The 18031-nt window shown below is 41.1% G+C and overlaps 1 protein-coding gene across 1 annotated transcript; it reads left to right on the top strand.

The window, feature by feature from the left end:
• Positions 1 to 7982: 7982 nt before the first annotated feature.
• LOC148350324 (uncharacterized) lies at positions 7983 to 17194 on the top strand. Its single transcript, XM_088356192.1, has 9 exons — positions 7983 to 8095; positions 10658 to 11020; positions 11246 to 11323; positions 13062 to 13123; positions 13196 to 13282; positions 13352 to 13505; positions 14996 to 15112; positions 15188 to 15239; positions 16376 to 17194. Exons 2-9 carry the CDS (start codon positions 10697 to 10699, stop codon positions 16651 to 16653), a joined length of 1152 nt encoding a protein of 383 aa, XP_088212318.1. The 5' UTR covers positions 7983 to 8095; positions 10658 to 10696; the 3' UTR covers positions 16654 to 17194.
• Positions 17195 to 18031: the final 837 nt, after the last annotated feature.

Genomic DNA, 18031 nt, shown 5'->3' with positions numbered 1-18031 from the left:
CTTGTTAAATTGCTGTAATACACAATAATAATGTTTACTTTTAATATCGTGGTGTATTATGTTATATATAGTTTTGGGGTTTTATGTTACTGTCATGATTACTCATTACACTCACCTGTGCCCGCTCGTTTGGCGCCAGCTGCTGCTGGTTAACTGATTGGTTCCCAGGCCTATTTAAGATCAGTCCTTTCACTCGCCTGTTGTCAGTCCATCAGCGAACCTTTGTTTTCACGAGATAAGCCTTTTTTTTACTCTGACTCCCGTCGATCCCGTTTTTTCACCCGTTTTCCACTCGTCCGTTCCTGATTTCCCCATTGGTCTCCGGCTACGCCCCTTTTTTGGACCCCGACCACGTTCTGATCTCCTGTCCCGGCTAACGACCCGTTTTCTGACCCCGACCACGTTCTGATCTCCCGTCCTGGCTAACGACCTGTTTTTCCCGTCCAACCACGCTACGATCTCCCGCTCCAGAAGATCCACTTTCGCATTCTGAACACGCTCCTATCCCGTGAGCGGCTTGCTTCCCACGTCCAGCGAGCACCGGATCGCTGGCGCTAATTTTCCTCTTTATCTCAATAAACTTGGGAGTTACGCATCTGGGTCCTCCTTCTGTTCTGGTCTTGACAGTTACATACTTGCTGCAATTATGTAACAGTACATTTCATCGTACATGCTGACAAATTGCGGTTTCTTGTAGACCGAAAAGATAAATGATTATAATAAACACATATTTGTGATTGAAGTACACAATTCTGCACAAAGAGAATGATAACACAATGCCTTCTTGTCCCTAATATTTCCTTTGAGATTTATAGGCTATTTTAGAAAAAAATGAAATTGTTTTAATTTTATTTTTGTTTCTGTCTATTTACCAATCGATTTTGAATTATTTCAAATCGTATTTATTTAATTTAAATTATATTTGTCTAGTTTAAATTATACTTATGCATTGATTTGTTTATATTGTTTTTATGTTCTTTATCTATTTAAAATCATATGGATAACCCCTTCCCTTAATCTACTGAATCGTCCAATGTATGTGTTAATTCATCCATCCATCCATTATCTGTGCCGCCTATCCTCAGTAGGGTCTCGGGGGTGCTGGAGCCCATCCCAGCTATCTTCGGGCAGTGGGCAGGGAATACCCTGAACCAGTGGCAGGGCACACAGAGACAGACACCTCACTCACTCATTCACACCTAGGCAAAATTTTGGACATGCCTTTTTTTGGAATGTGGGAGGGAACCGGAGGAAAAGCCAGGCAAGCACAGGGAGAACATGCAAACTCCAGCTGGACTTGAACCCTAAATCTCTGCACCGTGGGGCTGTGCGCTAACCACCCAGCCGACGTGCTGCCCTATGTGTTAATTATTTTATTTAATTAATTTTCACATCTTCACTGGTAATTTGATCTCATTTCCCCCCAATTTTGTTTATAATCATGGTTTCAAAATTGTGTTACCGTATTTAATTGTGTATAACGCGCACTCGTACTCGTACCCCTAATTTTTTTAAATACAACAAAAATACTACTTTTGTCATACTATAATACAAAAATACTTTGGATGGCCCAGTCAGTAACTGACCCCAAGTTCTGTTTTAATCGCTTCTGAAGATTTTTCTAAACGCTGTAAATTATTCCTACAGTTCCAGAGTCAAATATGAGAGCCAAGTTGTGCGCGCCCTCTGTTGGTTAACAGTGGTACGTCAACACTTGACAAACAATAAGTGACACTTCTACGACAGAACCATTCAAAAAACCTCCAATGTCTTTCACACGATACCATTAAAATACTATTTTTATTATGTGCGGTTTCAAATTATTTCCATTTCAAATCGAACTCAGCCAATCAAAACTCAAGCCCCCTTAGACACACTTTCCTTGGAAAACGGATGCATCAGACATATAAACAGCGTTTCACACATTTCACACAGAACCCAGCAAAGGTTAGAATTTCACACAGTTTGAGTCCAGTGTTTAGTAGTATTCACATGTGTCAAACTCATGGCCCACGGGCCGACTGCCATTAATCAACCAGAGAACATTGACGAATGGTAACCCGGCTCCTCTGTGTTATATATCGAAGTGTCCTTGGGCAAGACACTGAATCCCTAATGCCCCCATAATGCAGGTCGGCGCCTTGCATGGCTGCATGTCCACTATTGGTGTGTGAGTGTGAGTGTGTGTGTGAATGGGAAACCCACCCCAGTGTTGTTTTGCTTAAATAAAAGTCAAGAAAAATAAAAAAAAATACTAAACTAGTACTTGGGTGTCTTTTCAAAAGATTAAATGGACCGTGTGTAATATTTAGTGCCTCCTTGTGGTCCAATTTTTTTTCATTCCGTTAAAAAAAATGATTTGAATACTATTCAAAAATACATCAACTTTAATATCTGTTTTGAATTTTATATATATATAAAAATCATAGGTTAAAACAAATTTGTATTTCTTTTACATGATGGAAGCCCTACCTAGAAGTTGCCGCCATGTTTGTCTGTCATCTCGCTGCTACGCTATGCTCTTGGCACTGGTATTCGTTTGAATTAGACACCACAATGCCATCTAGTGGTTAAATATGACACACATGTGGGGCTTCAAAAGAAACTTTAGCTCCTTCTTATAATATATGAAATCTAACAGCAAAGTTTCGATATTCAGGTAAATGTTTTCATGACAAATATAAATAAAAATCAGAAAATAAATAATTTAATGTTTGTGCGCTATATCCGCCCTTTTACAGTTAAATTAATCTTAGTGCAAATCAATTCAATTGTTGTTTAGATTTTTTTTTAATGCACATTTGATAAACACCACTAGAGATTACATATTAGTGAAGGAAAACCATATTGAGGGTGAAAAAACCTCAATAATATCACGGTTGCCCATTACCCTCACTTGGCCCCGCCCATTTGGCTCCAGCTGCGGCTCGTTGCCTGATTGGCTTCCCTCCTATTTAAGCTCAACCAACCTCTGCACCCACAAGACTTGTGTTTTGACTCCGTCCGGTATACTGCTTGTGTATCCTGTCCGGTATTGATCCCGTCTATCTCGTCCTGTTTGATATCTGACTCCAGTCTCCAGTGTCTGGTATCGATCCCGTCTGTCTTGTCCTGTCTGATATCTTGCTCCAGTATCCGTATCGATTCCGCCTGTCTCATCCTGTCCGATATCTTACGCCAGTCTCCAGTATCAGGTATCGTCCCGTCTGTCTCATCCTGTCCGATATCTTACGCCAGTCTCCAGTTCCCGGTATCTATCCCGTCTGTCTCGTCCTGTCTGATATCTGACTCCAGTTTCCTGTATCTGGTATCGATCCTGGCTCTCCCGTCCTGTCCGGCATCGACCCCGTCTGTCCGGTATCTGCTCGTGTATCTGGCATCGATCTTGTCAGCCTCTGGCTTTCATGTTTTTTCCACGCCGGACTTCTGTCTTACTTCTTCCGCCCAGCGATCGCGGAATCACTGGCGTTTGTGTTCACGCGCATGACTGCCCCATTCCCATAAAATAAAGCTTGTGTGAAAACGTTACGCTTTTGGGTCCTCCTCCTATTCTGGTTCTGACAAATAATCATTTTATAAATAAATCATACATGTCCGATTCATAATTGACTTGTGATCCTCCAAAAAGACCCTCAGCCTTGCAGCTAAGGCACACATTTAGCCATTTATTTAATGGCCCCAGTGAGAATGATTTTTCCACCCTGTGGCTTTAGATTTAAAATGAATTTGACCCCCCTGATTTAGATAATGAGCTGCATCCAAACAAGGAGGAGAAAGCACACTCCTTCCATCCCACACTGTTGCCTTCGTGCCCCCGTTCCACACGAATGCCTTTCACACGGGCTACTTCATTTGACCCCACAAAAAAAAATCTCCTTTTTGCACCAAGTGGCCTCAACACTGAAAAGAAGAACAGGGTGGGAAAAAGTGTTCCCAGGGCTAAAATTCAAGTGGCCTGCAACAATGAAAATATTTGTGTTTAGAGTCGGACGCTGTCCAATGTTTTGTACCACAGTATTTTTATTTATTTATTTTCTCAGGACACTTGATGAGTTTGAAGTGCACAGAGACTCTTCACTGCAGCATAAGCTTGCGTAAGAGTTCACTCAATTTCTGAGGATACTGAAAGGAACAGAAAATACCCTCAAAAACATTATACAACCCTTTGAATAAATGAATGAATTTTGAACAAAAAAAACAACAAAAACAATGCAAACGTATATGTCCGAAAAGGAATAGGAAGAAGCATATGCTTATTTAATCCTACCCACATACTTCCTTTACAATTTTGTCTTACAGCTAAATCTCTTGTGTATTTAAATGTAACAAACACCTCATGAATAAACATATTTGAATAGGTTCTGTGGATGCAGAGTCACCTCAGCATCATCATTATTTTCAGCACTATCGTTATTCTCACCGTCTTTTGTGAATTTCCCTACGGGGATGAATAAAGTATCCATTTATCTGTCTGTCTGTCTGTCTGTCTGTCTGTCTGTCTGTCTGTCTGTCTGTCTGTCTGTCTGTCTGTCTGTCTATCCATCTATCTATCTATCTATCTATCTATCTATCTATCTATCTATCTATCTATCTATCTATCTATCTATCTATCTATCTATCTATCTTTATCCCCATACATTTTTGATATAACAAAAGTGTCTATTATAATAACAATGATTCTCATGGGTGTTCCTGGTGAAAACTGATTATTTTATGGTGTGTGTTGTCCATCATACAAGTATCTTTGGACCTGCTGCTATAGGAGGTCCGCCCCCAGGCAGCAGGACCACCCATTACTAAGTGTCCTTTGCGTTAAAAAGACAAGGCATGGAGGCTTGAGCCAGTATCTTGCTCGTTTATGCAGTATCCGGTATCAATCCTGTCTGTCCAGTCCTGTCCAGTATCGATCCCCGTTTGTCCCATCCTGTCCGGTATCATGCTCGTGTATCAGGTATCTGTTCCGTCCTTTCCGGTATCTGCTTGTGTATCTGGTATCGATCCCATCTGTCCTGTCCGGTTTCGATCTCGTCTGCCTCTGGCTTCCTGTTTTCCCGTGCCTGACTTCTGTCTCCCTTCTTCCGCCCAGCAATCCCCTAATCACTGGCGTTTGTGTTCACGCGCATGACTGCCCCATTCCCGTAAAATAAAGCTTGTGTGAAAACGTTACGCGTCTGGGTCCTCCGTCCGTTCGGGTTCTGACAAATGGAATTTATCATGTACATATAAATGTCTGCATGTATCGTAAATTATAATTGTAAATGAGAATAATTGGACAATTCGACACAATATTTTTTCCTCGTGAATTGCCGAGGTATCAGATTTGAGACTATTGGCAGATACAAAAAAAATCAAGTCTTTTTTACCCCTCCTAGCTCACCCCCCCTACCATTTCTTAAACCCAATGCAGCCTGACTCAAAAATGTTGCCCACCCCTGCTCCAAAATGTGTCAATCCATACGTTCACCTGTTTTGTGTTTGATGTCCTAAAATGTGGCCAAACACCCGCTGGCTTGCAGGAAACATTTGGAACGCATAAAATGTCCTTTTCTGTTGAAATGCTTGAGCCTGATTTGCGAAGGGAAAAGATTAAAAGAAAAAAAATGGACGACACCCCCCATGGCTCCCAGTAATGGCAAGTTGGATGCTTTTCCTGTTAGGCTTTCTGATCTCTATCAATCACAACAAAGTCTAAGAACTTTGTGGAGGGCACGCATACATTGTACATCGACAACTATAACCTGAATTAATATACTCCCGTAAATTTTATATAAATACTCTGACAAATGAGCTTGAACTTACATAACAGCTTCCTGTCTAACATGTGACCCACTGATGCCCTATATTGTAAATAAAAAAAGCTGCCCCACAGCCTCTTTATCAAAAACTCACAATCAAAATTACTCAACCCTGTCATAGGATATGATATTTAATTTCCCCAGATGTCCACTTTTCAGCCTTATGATTCTCATTATTGATGCTCCTTGGTACAGTTTTATAACCATTGTATATCATATTGTCAAGGGCTGTTATTGAAAGGGTGTGTGGCCTTAAACATGCTCAATATGAATAACAGCTTTGAATGCAATGCCTTGAAGTATAAAAAAGGCATTGCAGTTTAATTCCGTGTTCAGACATTGAACCAAAAGGGTACGGAGTTTTTAACCTGGGTCCCACGCTACTGGAAGTTAAGATCTATTTTATTGTTGATAATTATTGCAATGGACTACTAGTTTATTATGCATTTGGAAAGATAGATGGATAGATACTTTATTCATCCCCGTAAGGAAATTCACACTTCCAGCAGTATCCTTGTGTTGAAAAATAAAAAAATAAGATAAAGATATAGAATACAAAAATACCCAATATATCGTGTTGATATAGAGTATTTAAATAGTGCTATGGAAAATACACACCGTAATAAAAATAGGGTAATGTGCAAATGTGGGGGTTGGGTTTAATGTGGGCTTTTACTCCCCCGGGTGGAGTTAAAGAGCCTCATGGTATGAAGAAGAAATGATCTCCTCAGTCTGTCCGTGGAACAAGACTGTGACAGCAGTCTGTCGCTGAAGCTGCTCTTCTGTTTGGGGATGATGCTGTGTAGTGGATGTGATGAATTGTCCATGATTGACCGCAGCTTTTTCAGTGCCCCTCTCTCAGCTACTGTTGTCAGGCTGTGCAGGTCTGTGCTCACAACAGAGCTCGCTTTCCTCACCAGTTTATTAAAACGAGAGACATCCTTCTTCTTAGCGCTGCCTCCCCAAAACACTGCCGCATACAAGAGGGCGCTTGCCACAACGGTCTCATAGAACATTTGCAGGAGCTTTTTGCAGATGTTGAAGGACGCCAGCCTTCTGAGGAAATAAAGTCGGCTTTGTCCTTTCCTGCACTCTGTGTGTTATTACTATGTTATTACCAGGTTATAAGTATTAGAAGCGGGGTTTTAAAAGGCTCAGTCAATAATTAAAACATTGTATAAAGGGCATTGAATGATTTGGTTGCATACAACATAACCCAGTTAAAAAAAACAAATATATCAACTATTTAAAGGTGGTGTAATTTGCCTCATGTTGAGGTTTTTGAGTTTTTTCTTGCCCTCATGTAGGTTTTAGATCAGGGGATGGTGTAATAACAGTCAGTAGTCTGTAACAGGTCTGTGCAGCCCTTTGAGACACTTTGTGATAAAGAGCTATAGAAATAAACAAGACTTGACTTGTACACAACTTCAAATTTTGCTACTCCCCTGGCTGTCATGATCACAGCCTCAGTCAGCTCATTCCTCAAGTACTAATCCCCTCATCTTTTCATATTTTTGGGGGTTTGGGTTGCTGGTATTTAAAACAGGCGTTTTCTTACTTTTTTTTTTGGTTTGAACAAATTTATTGACACTGACAACAGAAAACAATCATGACAATCTCAACAGCAATTAAGCACATTCACAATATTATATTCCAATATGACGTTTTTAACAGCAAACACTTATGCCATTTTCAGGCTACACGAACAAAAAACCCGTGAACGAGCAGGAAATCACTCCCCAGGCCTGCCCGTGAAATCCCTCTACAAGCACAAGTACTCCGTGGGGCGGGCCTTGCATTCAATGGCCCGCCCATATTGACGGGACAGGAAATTAGTCAATTCAATGAACCAATGAAAAAGGAAGACTGACAGTAAATAAATAAAGGAAAAGAAGGTGAGATAATTTTGTAACAGGATTTTTTTTTTTTTAGTTTTGTGGGGATAATTGATTACAAAAATGCAAAAACTACTCGGAAAGAAAAAACACAAATTAAAATTCAATATTTATTATTTTAATATCAAAACGCGTTCTATCGTAATCGTAAAATCGTTGAATCATCATTATAAATAATTAAATAAATTATTAAGCATTACCGGTACTTTAAGTTTTCGAAGTCTCGCGTTAGTTAGTGACGCAATCATGTTACCATGGCAACTTATTTCCATAAGAAGGGGGCGGAGGTCTAGAGCACGTCAGAGTCCCGCATTCTGCACAATTATACGAACTGGCAAGTTTTGCAGCATTGACAGCAAGTCAGACCGATAAAAAAAAACAGATTTACAGAACTTTCTGCAGTAGGTAAGTTTGAAAATCAATTTACAATTTGAAAACAACAACGACATCAACAAAAAAACGTGCGTTAAACTTCGGCGATTCAGCTAACGGCTACCTCATTTCCATAAAGTTACTACGAAATGTGCAAATTTCTGCCTAATTTTTAAAAATTGTACATGTGCATATTTACTTACACACAGGAAAAATAGCAAAATCTGCAAAAAGACGATTTCTGTCCAAAAATGAAAATTCGTATTTGCGAGGCCCGTTGTCTTAAAATGGAGGCGACTGCAAAATCTACACTTTTACGCGGTACTCGCTTCTTTTCGGCATTTTTTACTCTTCATTTTCTTTGCAGTTACTATAAATTAAAGTACTATGAATGCATGTATTGTATTAGAACGCTTAACCTACGAGCAGTGTGTAACTGACGCTATGTGACGTTGCGAACTCGTCTCTGCAATTTTCATAGAAATTATTCGTTATTTGTTACATCATGTTTAGTTTTTACACTGATGAGTTCATACCCGAAATTAGCTAAATATGCGGTCATAGAGCAGTGTTTTCATCCCTTTTGAGCCAACGCACTTAGAAAAAAACACACGAGTTAACCGTCAGTTGAAAACGTTTCAAAATGGATTCGCGGCACCAATTTTATGTTTTTTTTTAATCATTAAATTATCTTCGATTATGTGGCCTTACTGAACTGAATTGAATTGTCTATAATGTATAGTCATTTATATCAACGTTGTGAAACAATGTATGCAACGCGATTGGACATGGCACTCATTAATTTATGGTCACCGTAGCTCAGGACGTAATACAAGTTATTATTTCCATTGATCTTTTATTATAACATATACTGTATTATTTATACATGAATGTATTTATGGGCGTCACAGTTCCGAGTTCCTGGGTTCAAATCCAGCTGTAAGCCTTCCTGTGTGGAGTTTGCATGTTCTCCCCGTGCTTGCCTGGGTTTCCTCCCACATTCCAAAAACATGCATGTCAGGTGAATTGGCCGGTCCAAATTGTCCCTAGGTGTGAATCAGCGAGTGAGTTGTTAGTCTCTGTGTCCCCTGCCCACTGCCCAAAGACAGCTACTGAGGATAAGCGGTGTGGATAATTGGTATATACATTTATTGTAACAGTAGTATTGTATAGTGTAGTAGTAGTAGTAGTAGTATAGTAAGTATAGTAGCTTTCCCTAAGTTCCCTGCTTCTATCCTTTTCTCTAGACCAAAAAATACCCAAAACAGATTATCCGCTAGTGGAATAAACATTTTTAGTACGCTCTAATTTACTTTTAGTAAATTAAAAACATATTTGGGTTGGAGAGGGATGGGCGTCACCAGGCTATACTTGTCAGGACCAAAACGGAAAAAGGACCCGCTTGCGTGACGTTTACCACAAGTTTTATTGAAAGAGAGAGGAAGGGCTGCGCCCACGATCCGGTGTTCACTGGCCGCGGGAAGCAAATCGCTCTTGTACTCGGATTTTGATCCGAACACGGAAGTGGATCTTCCGTAGCGAGCGATGGCGTTGTCAGGGGCACAAAATCGGTCGGTAGCCGGGACTGGGAGAGCAAGACGTGGTCGGGGTTGGAAAGGAGTCTTTAGCCAGAACGGAAGAGTAAACGTAGTCGGGAACAAAAAGGGGTCGTAACCCGGGACGGGAGAGCAGACGTGGTCAGGATCAAAACGGGTCGAGTCAGGGTCGAAAAAGGCTTGCCTTGTATACACGGAGATTTGCAGACGAACTGACAACAAGGGATTGACAGGACTGGGTTTAAATAGTGACAGGGAGCCAATCAGAACCCACGGTAGTTGGCGCCAAATGAGCGGGCACAGGGGAATCACATCGGTAATCATGACAGTACTTGCCCAAGACACACCACAGGAAAATAGTGCCCCTACGGCCCTAGTGGTTAAGGGATCCAACTAATCAACCAAATAAAAATATTCAATTTGTAATTCATATCAGCAAACTTGTGTGCACAATTTATACTTTTTTGATTTATCTTACATTTTTTGCTTGCTATTAAACATCCATCCATTACTCCATCCGTTTTCTGTACTGCTTACCCTCACCAGGCCAAACACAGATTTTTAGGATATATAGAGTGCAAATATTTAACCTGCTGCCACCGACTGATATGGATGAATGTTACATTTACTTGGATAACACTGGAATAAAGTAAAGAAACTGAACAATGGCGTGCTTTTTTTGGCGAAGATAAAATAGATGGATAAAAGTCTCACGGCCCACTCATGTGCCCTGGCACACTGGTTAAAAAACAGTGTCATATAGAAATATATTTTTTACTATATTCACATAAATGTTATGATCGTCAACATGGATTTCAATGAGTATTGCTTACACTTGCTCTGTTGTTTTGCTTTTCTATTTCTACCTACCTACCTACCTACCTACCTACCTACCTACCTACCTACCTCTATACCTACCTACCTACTTACCTACCTGCCTGTATGCCTACCTACCTACCTACCTACCTACCTATCTACCTCCCAACCTCCCTACCTACCTATCTTTCTATCCACCTATCCATGTGTCTATGTGAAACAGGAAGACAGAATTAGGGAGAGCTAGATCATCCGTGCACTGATGGAGAAGCTCAGGGAAGAGTTTGAGCAGATCATAGGCGAGCTCGAGTGGCAGGATGTTACCGACACCTTGCAAGAGTTGTGCTCCAACATAATGTGTGAGCCTATGAACACCCCAACTGCCCACACAGTGCCCTCAGACCCGCCTCAGACCCCCGTGTATGCCGGGGTGTCATTCGATGCCCAATTCTCCCAGCGGTTGCCGTTATTCCCACAAGGCCAGTTAGTGCCGCTTCCCAACATGAGGTACGGGCCCCAGTACATCCCGTACGTCACGCACCCCCTCCAACTCAGCCGCCAGGCGGGAGCACCTTTCCTACTCCAGGTGAGTACCTGAGAAATTCAGGAGCGTAGAAATGAGAAAATATGAACACCCACCCCCACTACCGCCCCAGCCACCACCCCAGCCCCTGATACACAGTTTGACCCAAGAGTCTTTTTTTGTCATGAATTTTAAGTCCACTACGATCTTCATGCTTTTAAAATTTGGTATGAGACTGTGTGCGACGTGTTCATTACCATTTAATTAACAATTCAACTCTCTTCGCAGTACTTGCCATGTCAGATGCCGCCACGGGTTGTTCACAGCCAGCCGTCCTTCAACTTCCCACCTGCTCCAGTGCAGCCGGTAGGCACAACAAATACAATGTTATATTTCAGTGCTTGATCGCCTCAGCATTTTCTGTGGTCATTTTATGTCAAAATGTACGGACAGGAATACGTTTATATCCGCCAAATATGTTACATCTTTCCCAGCCTACGTATCTTTACAAAGGTTTGCTTTATAAAGAGCTGGCCAGAAATGGAGTATTGCAAAATTAGACTACAAAATGGTCGTTCATTTGAAAGATGGGGTGCACTGTTTAAGGTGTCCTTAAAATGTTGAAATTAGAATTGTTTCACTATTAAGTATTGACAAGGTATTGCTTGGAGAAAGGCCGAAGTTATAAGCACGTCAGAACAGTAGTGTCAGGACAAGAACGGAGACAGGACCCACAGTTTTATTGGAAGAAAGAGTAAGGGTTGCGCCCACGATCCGGTGATTGCTGGACGCGGGAAGCAGGTCGCTCTGAACGCAAAAGTGGATCTTCCGTGGCAAGCGATGGCGGTGTCAGAGACGGAAAAAACGGGTCCGTAGCCAGGACTGGGAGGGCAAGGTGTGGTCGGCGTTGGAAGCGAGTCGTAAGCCAGGAAAGGAGAGTAGACGTGGTCGGGGACAAAAGAGGTCGAAAGTCGGGACGGGAGAGTAGACGTGGTCCGGATCAAAAACGGGTCGAAGCCTGGCGGGGACAGATGGGAGCAAAAAAACACGTGGGAGTCAGGGTCGGAAAAGGCTTGCCTAGTGTTAACTGAGGTTCGCAGACGGACTGACAGGGGACAGGTAGGAGTTGGTTTAAATAGGGACAGGGAGCCAATCAGAGTCCAAGACAGTTGGCGCCAAAGGAGCGGGCACTGGTGATTCACATCGATAATCATGACAAGTAGTGCAATGAAAAATAGTGCAATGACATTAGCAGTGTTACATTTCCAAAATAGAGGCCGGGATATAGAATATGAATGCACATAATTTGTTTCACAGTCTTGTGCGCTTATTTAGGGTGGTGATGGCACTGGAGAAGAAACTATTTCCGAGCCTAATACTCCTTGTTTTTAGGCAGTGTTTTAGGGCATGTTTTTTACATTGGAAAAATTTTGCGGCACATCACTAGCCAAAAATATTATAAAATGATACTGAACAGTATGTTTAGTTACAATATAATTTATAACAACCCTAGTTTTTACAGCACAGACACTTGACAATGACATAATATTTGCAGAAAGTGATTCATAAATGTTTTATAAAATTCTAGATTTTAAAAAGTTACATTGGATAATTTCTCATGTCACACCTCATGATCTTTCACGGCACACTGGTGTGTCGCGGCACAGTGGTTGAAAATCACTGTTTTAAGGGACCTGTAGCGTCTGCAGGAAGGCAATAGGTCAAAGAAGTGATGGCCAAGGTAAAGAAGTCCTTTCGAATGTTGTTGGCTCTGCTTTGCCATTGTGAGCCGGAAATGTCCTCTAGACTGGGCAGAGAGCAGCGATGATTTTCTGGTCTGTGTTGATAAGACACACTTAAAGCTTTACATGTTTGTCTTCATAACCAACTAGGCACATTTTAAAGTCATCATCAAGTTAATATAGCAATTAAAAAATACATAGCACACTGTTAAAAATATATTTTTCATAAAACTTGTGAGAAAAAACATGCCTATTTACTTTAAAATGAGAAGGCAACCGCATTAGTCAGATACCCAACCATAATAAACACAATGACATCTATTGGACTTGTGTTTATCAGTGCAACTTTCCTATGTCTGCAGAATAAAAGTCTGCCTGTGGTGCCAGTGCCTGAAGGAGCCACTCTGCGAGCCATTGGGATGCTGTGAGTCAAGCACACGCGGACACACACACTTTGACAGCACCACTGTATGTTCACCTTCTGTTTGCATCGTAGGAATGGGGAAGTACTGTACGCAGCGGTCGATGCCTCCGAGCCCGCACCGCCTCCTGCTCCTCCCGCTAAATCCAGCAGCCCCCCCAGGTAAGACCTACGCGATTTCAAAACTGTACCCGGCGTAAATTTGACGCGTGCTTTTTTCCCGTCACTCAGCCGTAAAAGGGAACGCAAGCGACGGCGCAAGCCAGACGGTGCCAAGAAGCCACTCAACGCCTTCATGTGCTTTCTCAGAGAGCAGCGCCCGGTTTTGAAGAGCCAAATGGAGCATAAAGACAGTGTGGCTGTTAACAAATGTCTGGCACAGCTGGTGAGTCTGGGTTGAAAAAGGGGGAAACAACGCCATTTTTGAAAATAAGTACCGTATAAGTCTAAATGACATATCAGCCAAGAGCCTACAACTGCTTGAAATAGCCACACTCTAAAAGATTTACGTACCCAAAACTTTAATAAAGTGTGTAGCTAAATAATAATTATTCAAAAGTGTAAATAATCATGATTAATGTACGAATAATAAGGATAAAATGAAAACCTTTTACTGTACCTTTAGAGGTGGGGTTCCTGTTTAAGTTAATCTTTAAAAGTTGAAAATAGAATGTTTTCTTCAGTAAGTATGTGTCAACAATGCCCAACTGTGATCAAAAAGCACTTATAATTTGGCTTCCCCACGCACCTATCTGCGTTTGTCTTTCTTTTAGCAAAGCCGTTCGGGGCAAAACACTTTAAGTAGGATGCTCGTCCTGTCGTTTTTTTGTTTTTGTTTGTATTTCTTAGAAGAAGGCAGGCAGGAATGGCACATCGTTAGACCAGGGCTGGAGATCAGAGGCGATGTCGAGTTCGTAAAAGTGATCGTAGGCAGGCGGCAGGCAGAACAGGCGTAGTCAGGTTCAGAAATGGGTCGAAAACAGGGATCAGGCAGAAAACAGGTTTAACAGGGGCGGAGTCGGATGGAAACGCTCACTGAGTGTAAACACAACGGCTCGCAATGATCTGACAAAGTCTGAACTGGAGACAGGGGCTTAAGAAGGGTGTGGCCACCAATCAGCTTGTCCGGGCTGTTGGCGCCAATCAAGCTGCCACAGGTGTTCCAAATAGGACAATCATGACAATCTATCTATCTATCTATCTATCTATCTATCTATCTATCTATCTATCTATCTATCTATCTATCTATCTATCTATCTATCTATCGATCTATCTATCTATCGATCGATCGATCGATCTACCCTGGTCATATCCCTCGAGAGGGGTGACCGACAGCAAGACAAACACATACAAAAACAAAGAAAATAAAAAAGGGAAAAGGTAGCAAAAAACACCCAAAATTTTTGGATTACACTACACCAATCAACAGGTACCGCACCACTTAAAGTTTCAATAAGCGTACTAACCAGTCAATCATAGCCATGCCACCTTTTTTCAAGCATTCAGCAGTAGAACCATCCAACCCAGGCGCCTTCCCCCCTTTCATTTATTTCACTGCCTCTTGCACCTCCCATGTTTCCACAGGCTTGACATTTAAATTACCCAACACAGGCATTCTCCCCATACCACCGATCGCCTTGACTCTCACTTCTCTCCCATCCTCCACATTTAGCAATTCCCACTGTAAAACAAACTTTTATCTTAGCATAGCATACGTTTCACCATTAAAGGCCATAAGCAGCATTGATTTGAACATAAATATTGTTCATAAATTCGTAATCCTTTCCAAAGGATCCTCTGCAAAGATGACTAATACTACAGACGTGCACTGTTCGAATCTCCTGCATCTCCTGATTTTTAAATTTGTGTTTCCAGTGGACGTCGCTGAGCAAAGAACAGCAAGCTAAATACTACGAGCAGGCTTACATGGAGAAGAAGTTGCATGAGCAAATGTCCCCCGAGGGCTCCAGTAACAGCAGCAACGACGACAACGTTAGTCCTCCTTTCTTCGAAAACGCTTGACTGCAGCTCGGATTTTTAAATACGCTTTTGTTTTTTCATTTGCAGAGCCCCAGAAAAAAGATGCGTTGTTGCAATGACACCCCAGCGAGCCAACCTGGTAAGACCCCAAAAAGTTTCTTGTTTTGTCAATATTGCTGGTTGATTTTTCGCAATGTGGTCACAAACTTAAAATGTCGAGACATATTTTGGCAGACATCTTATTTTTTTTTTACTATTTTACATATGCATTTATTTATATCTTTGAAGATAACTTTCTGTGTTCTCCATTCTCTAACATTTGGTTCTGGTACCATGACTATTAATAGTTTGATAATGAGGTAAAATCAAATGCTTTTCCATATGAAAACTATATCACAAGTGGTTAGGATTTGGCACTCCCACTGCCGCAACCTGGGTTTCATTCCCGTTGCATCAATTGCTTTGCGATTGTGATCAGAGATAATCTGCAACTGATCAATCGTCGCAAAAATACGGTATACTATCATGAAACTTTGTCGGAAAATTTCGTGTATGACACGCACCTAAAGATTGAGCTGTTTTTTTAGGTATAAAAATGTGCATCACACACGAAACACTATGGTAAATAACTTAATGTCTAAAGATGTGACATAAATGAGATGGTGGCCCAGTTCCCTGAGCTTTCCACCTACTGGCTGATCAGTGATGACCGAATCGACTATTCATGTCTTGCTTCCATCATTTGAAAAAAGAAAGGTTTTGCAATCAACCAATAGGTGAAAAGCTCAGCCAGTTTGACCCTCCGCCCTCAATAGGATGAATACTATTTTATTGTGACAAAATACACCAAAAAATAGATACCAAAACAAATAAATGGCAAAATAACTGACAAAATCCATAAATATACAAATACATTTGGTAAATGTTATTTATTTTGGTAGTTTGTGATGTATTTATGTGTTCATTTATTTTTATAGCATGTACAGGGTGTGCCAAAAATGTATACATAGCCACTAGACTTTTTTTCGATGTCCGATTTTATTTTAAAATAAATATTGTGGATAATGGGGCGGTAATGCACCAAAGTGATTTAACACCCTCTAGTGACCAAATTGGGTATGACAGCTCCTGACCACAGATCCACTCCAAGCTGCCAAATGCAATCTTCTATTGGCCCAGCAAAGGCGGGGCAATTTGCTTGTGTGAATACATTTTTGGGGATGTATTTATGCATTTATTTATGTTTTTAATGCGCTTGTATGTTTTCCGCATCAGAGCTTCATGGCGGCAACACATGGCCCACCGGCGATGAAGCCCTTGCATCTTCTTCCTCTTCCTACTCATCTTCATCCGCCTGCTCTTCGCCTTCGTCCTTCTCTTCGTGGCTGGAAGATTTCATCAACGGCGAGTGTGCCGATTCTCCACCGCCGCCGTGTCCCGCTTCGCCCGTCCCGCCCAATTTCCCCCCCACCAACCGGCGTCTCGACACAACTGAAGAGTCAGACATTGAGGGCATGGATGCCAAGCTGCTGCGCTTACTTGGAATTCTTTAGTTTTGGTCTTAGATTTCATTTTTGTATATTGTAAAGGAAGCTACTGTATGAAATATGTCATTGTAACTTATATTACTCTCCCTTGTGTAATTGGTTCAATTGCAAATGTTTTATACTACCTTTTTTGGGGGGCATATTTATACATTCTAAGTATTAATATTTAAGCATTACTGCACTTTGAAACCAAGAAAGCTGACGGTATTTGAGGAAATGTTTGGGATGGAGACAGCTCTCTGCTATGAAGTAGGGGCATCCAGGCACTATATTTTCACGTGAATTGAGGACTTTTTTTTTTAAATGATAAATTTTCAGTCCAAGAAACTCCATCAAACAGAGTGTCACAAACCAAAACTGGACTTTAAGTTTTGTGGCATCTTTGTGCAGTAATATGCCTGCTTCATGAAGCAGGTCACTTGTGCTTGTGTAAGCACTTTAAAGAAATGAATAGCACTAAGTGCTTTTATGTTTTGTATTTAATGTGTATGCATTTTATCTGTGACCACAATGAATTTCTGCTACAGAGTATGATTGTTTTCATGTCTATTTATAAATATTGTTTGCTGAATTCCGTGTCCTGTGATTTCTGGCACAGGGAAGCCGCGTTGATCGCGGGGGTCATGTTCTTAAGAGAACCCGTAATTGGAGAAATCTGTGAAGTAGAAACCTTAATTATCTGCAACAGGGGTCTCCAACCTTCTTCAAGCTGAGAGACAGTTTTTGTTACTATTTAGCGCAAAGGGCACCCGGTTTGATATGAATTTTCTGAAACAACAATTCATGTTATTACTATGTTGTTACTAGGTTATTACCAGGTCAATTCTTGGAGGTAGGGTTAATTAGAGTCAGTCAACCACTAAAAAAACTAATATTACTAGAAAATCACCATGACCCAGCACCGGTGAGCTATTTTCAGAACAGGTCTGCTGACACCTCAGCAGTCCTTAGGGGGCATTTTAGTGCCCACGGGCACCAAGTTGGAGACCCCAGATTTACAATTATTATACATACCCTACAGTACATTGAAAAAAGAACAAAACCTTTTATAGGTCAAAGCATATGTTTAAAATTAAAGATACCGTATAGTACATATTTTTCGAGACTGTTTAGCCCACATGCATCAGATTCATGGCCCGCGGGCCTAATGTGGCCCGATATGTACTTGAATATGGCCATTCTCGAACTCCTGACACCGGTCCCATGAGAATTTAAAATGACAAATTCTAAAATGAAGTAATTGAAAACCAATTTAATCGTTTACGGCATGACAAAAGCATCCAAGTTAACCCTAAATTGCAATAAAACACATTTTCCTGAACATTAAAAATATATTCAAACAGTAATTGAACATAAAATAACAGGATGATCATAAATTGACATT

This window comes from Urocampus carinirostris, chromosome 16 (genome assembly GCF_059441175.1).
Source record: "Urocampus carinirostris isolate Australia breed hairy pipefish chromosome 16, RoL_Ucar_1.0, whole genome shotgun sequence".
Taxonomy (NCBI): Eukaryota; Metazoa; Chordata; class Actinopteri; order Syngnathiformes; family Syngnathidae; genus Urocampus; species Urocampus carinirostris.
The sequence above is the reverse complement of the archived record's forward strand: the minus strand, read 5'-3'. Positions and strand labels throughout refer to the sequence as shown.